A 9,170-nucleotide genomic window follows, 5' to 3' on the forward strand; every position below is an offset into this window, starting at 1 on the left:
AACCTCCGATCTATAGCTGGTTGAGATTGGTGTCTGAAGTATGTGTGTGTTTGTTTGTGGGGAGCAGTCTAGTGAGACTGAACCCTTAACCTGTGGAAACAGACTCTCTCCAGGAAGATAGTGTTAGAATTAAGTTAAATATTAGGACACCCAGCTGGTGTCTCAGGGAATTGCTTGGTGTGGAGCAAAACCTCCACATATTTGGTGACCAGAAGTGAAGTGTTTTGTGTGCGTAGTAAAGGAGACACACAGGAAAGAAAGATGTGATAGGGAAGAACTGTGGTTTCCCCTACGTAAGAGGTGAAAACTGAGTTTTTACTTTATAATTACATACACAATTGATTAAATCATTGGAAATTGGTAATTAAGTCAACCTCCAGTCCCTCTCCACTCTCCAACAGGGCTCAAAATTCCAATCCTTGGGGCAGCCCAGTGGCTCAGGTGGTTGGAACACTGTGCTCCTAACGCCAAAGGCCACCAGTTCGATTCCCACATGGGCCAGGGAGCTGCGCCCTCTACAGCAAAGATTGTGAACAATGGCCAGAGGTCTGCGTGAGCTGCCGTGAGCTGCCGTGAGTAGCCAACCAATGACCGCGACCCACTGCCTCAGCCAAATGGAGCGCAAGGCTCATAATACCAGCATGGGCCAGGGAGCTGCGCCATACAACTAGACTGAGAAACAATGGCTTAAAAACTGGGATGTGGGAGAGTGGGAGCGGGGAAAAAAAGAAAATTCCAATCCTCTAATTACATGGTCGATTCCCTGGAAACCAGCCCCCCATCCTTAGGGGCTTTCCAAAAGTCACCCCATTAACATAAACTCAGGTGTTATTATGAATAATAAAAGACCCTCTTCTCTTTATCACTAACAAATCCCAAATATTATAACAAAGAATGCTCCTATTCCTCTTATCACTTAGGAAATTACAACGTTCAGGAGCTCTGTCCGGGAGCTGGGGATAAAGCCCAAAATATATATTTCTTATCATATATCAATATCACAGACATAGTTCATATTTATTTATATTTATTTATTTATTTTTAAACTTTTATTTATTTTAAGTGTGTTTTTCCAGGACCCATCAGCTCCAAGTCAAGTAGTTGTTTCAATCTAGTTGTGGAGGGCGCAGCTCACAGTGGCCCATGTGGGGATAGAACCGGCAACCTTCTTGTTAAGAGCACCATCCTCTAACCACCTGAGCTAACCAGCCGCCCCGACATTGTTTGTATTTAAATTAGTATTGTTGCATCTGTCTGACAGCTCAACCAAAGTAACAACATTTCTGCTGACACTGGTATCACTGAGGGCAGGAAAGGAAAAACCACCAGGATGTTAGAGAAGCAGGAAGGTGCTCCACTTCCAGGCTAGATTTTCTACTGGAGGTAATATTCACAAATCCTGAAAATGAGGCTAAATTAAATTTCCAAATCAACAGCCAAATTAATTCCTTACTTTTTTACAATTTAGCAGCAGCAAGCATTAGAGCAAATCTTTACCCATTCAATGTAAAGTATTTGAACTGTTGGCGAAAAAAAAAATTCCTGCCTAAGAGAAAGCTTTTAAGAGTTCATTTGAACCAAACTGATGACAATTGCCGGGAAGCAAAATCTCAATGGACTGAGAAAATGCCCGCAAAATGGCGGTTTGCAGCATCTTTTATACATAGAATCAAAGGAGGAGGGTTACACGAAATCCACTGGTGGTAGATTAATGGGATGGGAGAAAGCAAAGCTAGGAAGTTTCTGGAATTGGGTAAAAGTAAATTGGAGAGACAGGTACTTCTTTTACATAGGTGGGTACAGGACAGTTAATAGTTCGCTTTTTACAGCACATAGAGATGGTAATCAGAGGACAAAAATAACAATTGAAGGATTCTGTAGTTTCCTGCTCTGGTCCGGAAAAAATGATTACTCTGACAATTCCAAGAGCACATTATCTTAAATGCAAATTGGCAGGCTCACTTAAGGAAAAGATTGATCTTTGTCAAGGAAGCTACAGGCCCAGGATGTGACTACCTACCATGACCCACTTTTAGTTAGAAATTTTATGTTCAGACCATATGGTTATTTTCGGTCTCCTGAGCTTGTCAAGTTTAACATATGGCCCCTTTTTTCATCCTTAGAATAAAGCTGCTCCTTTGAACACTGCTGATTTTTATTTGCTTTTACTTTTTAAAGTTATTGTAACAGTGGACTGCTTCTGCTTCTTTCTCTGACTCTACCTTAATTGCAACCTGCATCTATAGATATGCTAATTGACTGGAGGAGTTCTGCCTGAGACTGTGTAACTTCTGGTCTGACCAATTGGGCATAAAGAAATTTGGAGAGGAATCAACATGGTGATGGTGGTGGATGTAGAGCTAGAGTGGGAGACTGAGACCAGCGGTCCGGAGCGGCCTCTCAAGAAGCCACAGAAACAGGACAGTGGTGCGGCGGACTTGGAGAGAGTCACCAACTATGCGGAGGAGATGGAGAGCCAAAGTTCCAGTTGATGCCGTGCTAAGGTATGACTGGCTGCTGGCCGCTTGCGAAAGTTTAAAATTGAGAGACATGGTTAGTGGAAGGGAGAGCAGGTTTATTCAGAATGCCGGCTTTCTGGGAGGATGCTGGACTCCTGTCCAAAGGTCATGTCTCCATTCCTAACCGGTCAGGAGGTTTTATAGTTACACAAGAAAAACAAAGGAAAGGGGGCGTTGGTCAGGCAGGTCTGAGGGCTGACATCCTTCCTGGGGCCTGGTCTGTTTTAAGATAATATTATCTCGGGACTCAGACTGGACGACCGAGGCCTGGGACTTTATGTGTATGGGCGCCTGAGGATTAAGAAATTGCTCTTTCCAGGTTAGGATTCTGTTGATGAAATGGATTAAGGAGGTATGGGTAGCCTTGAGAGAGGGAATAAAAGAATTCTTCAGTTAATCAGTGAGGGGAGAAACAAAGAGGAAATAGCTGACTACAGTGTTTCCCCGAAAATAAGACCTAGCCAGACCATCAGCTCTAATGCGTCTGGAGCTAAAATTAATATAAGACCCGGCATATTATATTATTATATTATATTATCATATTATATTAAAGACCCGGTCTTATAATAAAATAAGACCAGGTCTTGTACTAATTTTTGCTCCAAAAGACACATTACAGTGATTGTCTGGCTCGGTCTTATTTTCAGGGAAACATGGTATATCAGGGCGGATCTAACTGAAAACTAGCTCGGTTTAATTACAAGTGGCTAGGTAGGTGGCTATGCAGTGAGTCAAACTGCAAACTAAGTCTAATTATGTCATTGATTTATCGAATTTCACCCTTACACAATCTGGAGACGGCTTTGTCCGTTATTGGAGAGAGATGTTCCCAGGAGCAGAAAATCACACAGGAGTGGGAGAAAGTACTGGCAAAAGTCACCATCAAGAAAGAAGATCTGGAGCTGATAATGACAGACATGGAGATCTCATGTGCAGCAGCAGAGCGGAGCTTGAGAGGGCACATGGGCAGTGAAGTAGAGGCTCTTATTGCTCGAACCAACTGATTTGTGCTTATTCCGATAAAAGTACCTTTTTTGTTGTTGTTGCAGCTGCTTTAAAAAAAGGGGGGGGGCGACCGGTTGGCTCGGTTGGTTAGAGCGCAGTGCTTATAACACCAGTGTCCACCGGTTGGATTACCACATGGGCCAGTGAGCTGCGCCCTCCACAACTAGATTGAAAACAACGATTTGGCTTGGAGCTGATGTTTCCTGGAAAAACACACTGTTCCCCTACATTCCCCAATTAAAGAAAGAAAATTTTATAATAGAAAGAGATTTGGAGATTGCTCTCTCTTCCTTGGATCCCAACTCTTGCACTGCCCATTCTCCCTTCTCGACATAAAAGAAGTCTGAATTCTGGGCTCTCTTAAACTGGATTTGAGAAAACCAGAAAACTCCCATCTTCTTATTATGGCACAAATTCGAAAAATAAAAACTTTCCTTATTGCAAACTCTGATCTATTGAATACTAAACATTTGATGCACCGAGCATACGGGCCTTGTGACTGCGACATTATCTGAGACATTTTCCCAGAATGCCCTATGCTTGACTTGGTAAAAAGATTTTTACAGGTTTAAAGATATGTTTTTCTCTTAGATGAGGAGTGATTTGTTGAACAATGATTCCACTCTACTTTAATTATCCAGGATATAACCATTTTCAAGATACAAAATTGCATTTTAAGCATTCTCTTTATTTTCTTACAGGTTTAGATTTCTGATACTTGAAAAATATCTACCTTCATTGCACATCATAAATATGTTGTTACTTCTTAGACTCCATTTCTATGACCCTCATAAGAAAAGTACATGGAGGATAGGACAGCATGATGAGAAGGCTTGACCAAAGTTCAATATGAAAATAATTTCCTTTATTTTCCCTTAAATCTCATGGAACCCAGGATACAGATTCATGCTCACTGTTTATCATTTGCTGGAAACCTGCTGGTGACCCTGCCGCTCCATCATTCTCTGAAGACTTTTGCTCACAAACTCTCAATCCCAAGTCTTAGCGTCATGCTCAGTTAAGTCAGTATCAACAGTATAGAAAAAGCAATCCCTCATATTTGAAAATAAAACAAATGAACCTGTGTGTATGAGTTTCTTAAGACCACTGAAACAAACCATGACAAACTTGGTGGCATGAAACAACAGAAATGTATTCTCTCACAATTCTGGAGGCCAGAAATCCAAAATTAATTTCATTGTGCCCAAATCAAGGCAGGGTCATGCTCCCTCCAGAGGCTCTAGGGAAAATCCATTCCTTGCCTCTTCCTGCTCCTGGTGGCTGTTGGCATTACTTGGCTTGTGATTGCAACATTCCAATCTCTGCCCCCATGGTCACATTATCTTATTCTCTTCTGCCTTCCTCTTTTAACATATTTGTGACTGCATTTAAGGTCACCCAAAAATTCAGGATAATCTCATCTCACAATCCTTAATTATTCATACCTGAAAAATCCATTTTGCCATATAAAGTAACAGTCACAGGTTCCAGGAAGTAGGACCTGGATATCTCTGGGGGCCATTATTTAGTATATTACACTGTGTATCAAGTTTGTGTTACAACATTTGGACAGGAATTTTTCCAAGTTATGTTAAAACACATTAATTTAACTCTAGGTTATATTCTAAGGATAGAAATAATTTAAAAAGAAGTCTTAAACTTTTTAGTAATATTGTTTGTGGTAGTGTTATGGTTATTCTGGGACATGTTTGTGTATTGTTTGATAAAGCAAATTAATACTTATATTGGTATAATTGAGAACTTGAGTTTTCAATGTGGGAGAGTAGAAATATAGATGTCAGATTGATGAGTTAAGTAAAAATTCTGTTGTTCTGAATGGAAAAGGCCTAGAAATACTGTTCACTAATGATGTATACCCCTAGCACCTAGATTGTGGTCTCTAAATACTAGTTCCCATTTAAAGGAACCAGGGCTTTTTTTCCTAATTTTATTGGGGAATGTTGGGGAACATTGTGTTTCTCCAGGGCCCATCAGATCTAAGTGGTTGTCCTTCAATCTAGTTGTGCAGGGCGTATCTCACTGGCCTCTGTGAGAAACGAACCGGCAACCCTGTCGTTCAGGGCTCACACTGTAACCAACTGAGCCATCTCAGTTGGCTGCTCTGGAACCAGGACTTTTTGAAGAAATGGTTAAATCCAGGTCTGGGGCAGGAAATGTGCAACATGAACCTGGACACCTTGTCATTTCAGGAAAAAGTATTAGAGACAACAAGTTATGTAAAGAGCTCAGGAACCAACTTAAAAAGACTTCCGTAGGTCAAAGGTGGGACAATTTGAGCATCAATAAGAATAACTGCAATGAATTTGAAATACATAAAATAGTTTAAATGCATGAATTCATAATGGCACTTAAAAAGCAAGTAAGTTAACAAACAACTAAATAAACAAAAATTTCCTCATTGGTCATTTTCGAGTAGCCTAGGAAACAAATTTATTATTTGGAAAACTGTTTAAATAAAGAAATAAATCACACATTTATCACTTTCCTATATAAACTGTACCCCAGGGTAGCCCAATAGTTCATAAAGGGAAGTTTCTCTTTACAGGAATAATTCTATTTATAAATGAAGAAGGAATTAACAGATTTGGAATGTCACTACTTTGCAACCCTTAATGAATTGATGGATCTAGATAATGATCATCAATAGCTGCTTACATCACAAAAAGAGAAATCCAGACATTATGTGTCTTCTGATAGAACACACACCGCCTGTGAAGTATTTTTTCCAAAAAATTGAACTTGAATAGGATCAAGCCTCAAGTGCTATCAGTTTACAGGAAACACATGGGGCAGAACATGTAAAATATCACCCCAGTTAATCAGCAAAGTCCAGGTTGTGGGAAACAGGACAAAAAACCCAATGTCTCCAAGGAATATATTGAAAGAAATTAAAATGTCAGAGGAAATTTTAGATTGAAAAGAAGACAAGTGACTATCAATTAACTCCAAAGTGTGCAACTTTCTTGGGTTCTGACTCAAATATATGTGCTGCCGAAGCGAGCCCGGGTTCTGACTCCAATAAACAGACTAAAAAATGCACAAAATTTACCTCAAATAGGGAGATCTAAACACTGAATTTTTGATATTAAGAAATTGTTTAAATTCAATAAAGGTGTCACTGTTTATAAAGAGTCTCCATCTTTAGACATGTATACTGAAATGTTTACAGGTAATGTAATATGACAGCTTTGTTTCAAAATAACGGGCGTGTGTCGGTAGTGGAAGTGTGGTGGGCACTGGAAACGAGATAGGACGACTGCTGGAGCAGGTCGACTCGACAGGTCCTTGAGGATTCATTTGGAGACTAATGAGAAAGCGTCTGCAATCCTCTTCGAAGGAGATGACGGTAGCTCCTATAACGGGGGCGAACGCGGTTACTTTTCCCGTCCACAATTCCCTCCATCCCTGAAAGCGGAGCTCGCTAAAGTAGCTCAGTTGGTGGTCCGGTGTGCACCTAGAGCGCGGTGTGGACACCTTCCTTCCCCACAGCTCCGAACCGCCGCCCCTCCTCTCCGCCACCAGAGGGCGCCTGCAGACGATCGGGGACGTGCGGGACGGAGCTACAAAGACCGGGAGGTGCGCTTGAGCAGTGGGGGCTGTAGACCACATTTCCCAGAAACGCTGGCGCGCCTAGGCCCCGCCCAGTATCCCAGAATCCCTTGCAAGCTGGAAACGGCTTCTGCCTGGGGGTGTGTGTGGGATGCAGAGCTGGGCGTCCTGAGGAATCCTAGAGTCCGTTCAGTGGGTGGCAGCTTTTGCAGCCAAGGCCTTTGTGAGTGAGCTTTAGGTCCGAACCCCTCCCTGAGCTTGGGCGCTCGGCAGTCATTTCTCTCTCAGCCAGATAGCGGGCCTGCCGAGCGGGGCAGCACCCCGATACGCGGGTGGAATTGCAGCCACTCAGAGGCAGGAGGAAGCTGAGCATCGATGAGGAGTGGGGGTTACAAGTAGTTTCACAGTTAAGAGTGAAAAGGATTCATTTCCGAGAAGCTACCCTCCCTGCGGTCTCGTCTGAGCGATTGAAGTTGGGGAGCGGAAAGGAATGTCCCAGTTACACTGCGTGTCGGGAACAAAGTGCTAACTTGAACCCACGTTTTCTTTCACCGGACTGGAAAACGAGTACATGAACACCAGCGACTAAAGAAAGGGGAAAACCTCTTGAACCCGCTCAGATAACTTTCAAGCACCCCCCACCCCCGCTCACCGCCACTGATACCAGGAGGGAGGGTCCTAGGCGCTGGCCTGGGGGAGTCGGCCCTGCTCGTCCCCAGCCCCCGCCGCATGACCGCTTGCTTCCTCAACAGACTTCACTATCCTTCCCTTCTTAACCCGGACTTCTGGTGGGGTGCCTCTATACACCTTTACTTCCATGAGTCAAAGTTCTACTTTTATTTCCTTCCTTCCTTCCTATGAGTGTTGCTGCTTTTATTAATTTGCTTGGTGTTTGGCTTGGCTGATAGACCTAAACCGCCACCCCACTGTGTAGATGTAGAGTCAGCTAACTTCTATAAACGGTTAATAGTAAGTATATTACGCTTTGCCATTATAGCAGGAAAGCAGCCATAGACAAACAAATGAGTGTGGCTGTTCCAATACAATTTTATTGATACTGAAATTGGAATTTCATGTTAGGAAATATTTTTTTTTCAACCATTTAAATCTAATGTATTATATACTCTGGTGTAAAATATGATGCTCAGAATGAGTACAGTACTCCTGGTGTAGCTTTTAATCAGTACAGTGGAGTGTGATCATTATTTTTCAACCTTAGGGTATAGATCTGATTTGGTATGACCTAAGATTTTTCTTTAGGAAAAGACCTACTCTGTATGCTTCAAACAAGCAACTTCATTTTGCTTCCTATCTTCTCAGCCAGAGCGAACTCTGAATTCTCAGAGGGAAAAGTCTACACTAGGAAGAGTGGCAAGATATCCAGTAAGCATCCGTACGTTTGTGTGGGGAATTACCAAGAATGCAAGGTCTTAACTGTTCTATACCTGGGCCATTTCTTAGGCTTGTGTTTACATGTGGGGACAGCCCCAGAGAGCAGTTTCCAGGCTCTCGGCCTCACGTGGAGGGGTGCTGGCTCAGGTAGTAAATGGCCATCAACTGTGATTGGATGGCCATCATCTGTGGCTAGTTGGCCGTCAGCTGTAACCAGTGAGCCATTGGCCAGTAATATAACTGCTATGGCTACACTAGCAAAAAATGGGGGGCTAGCAAGAAGACGGTGGCTGAGCCTGCAAGCGGTGCAGTGACGGTTGCGAATAGTGTGGCTCCTGTTTCCTGTGTCTCCAACCCAGCTGCCAGCAAGACTATAGTGGTATGACTCCCCTACCTATGGCTCCATGGGTGTTCCTTTTTGGCCTCACCACATCCTGCATTCTTATGTGGGGAGCGGGAGCTGAGACCCCGCAGGCCGCCCGGCACGACATTATAGCATGCAAGTATACCAGGCAGTGTCTCCCTGGGATAAAGAGCATGCTTACTTACCATTCACTATAAAAGCAGTGATTTCCCCCAAGCTTAGTGTTGCCTTCGTGTATGGCAGCCCTGTGCTGAAATCCATCTAGGCCCACCTGTGTCAACCTCTTGTGACTGGGGTGGGAAAGAGGGGGGCAAGGATAA

At 43.0% G+C, this 9,170-nt stretch overlaps 1 protein-coding gene across 1 annotated transcript; it reads left to right on the forward strand.

Moving 5' to 3' along the window:
- Positions 1-2,313: 2,313 nt before the first annotated feature.
- LOC308488724 (huntingtin-interacting protein K-like) lies at positions 2,314-3,523 on the forward strand (the record flags this gene model as incomplete). Its single annotated transcript, XM_081028739.1, has 2 exons — positions 2,314-2,487; positions 3,309-3,523. The coding sequence occupies exons 1-2, from the start codon at positions 2,337-2,339 to the stop codon at positions 3,521-3,523; spliced, it is 366 nt and encodes a 121-aa protein (XP_080884865.1). The 5' UTR covers positions 2,314-2,336.
- Between the last annotated feature and the right edge of the window lie 5,647 nt (positions 3,524-9,170).

Source organism: Rhinolophus hipposideros (genome assembly GCF_964194185.1).
Source record: "Rhinolophus hipposideros genome assembly, chromosome: 20".
NCBI classification, from domain to species: Eukaryota; Metazoa; Chordata; class Mammalia; order Chiroptera; family Rhinolophidae; genus Rhinolophus; species Rhinolophus hipposideros.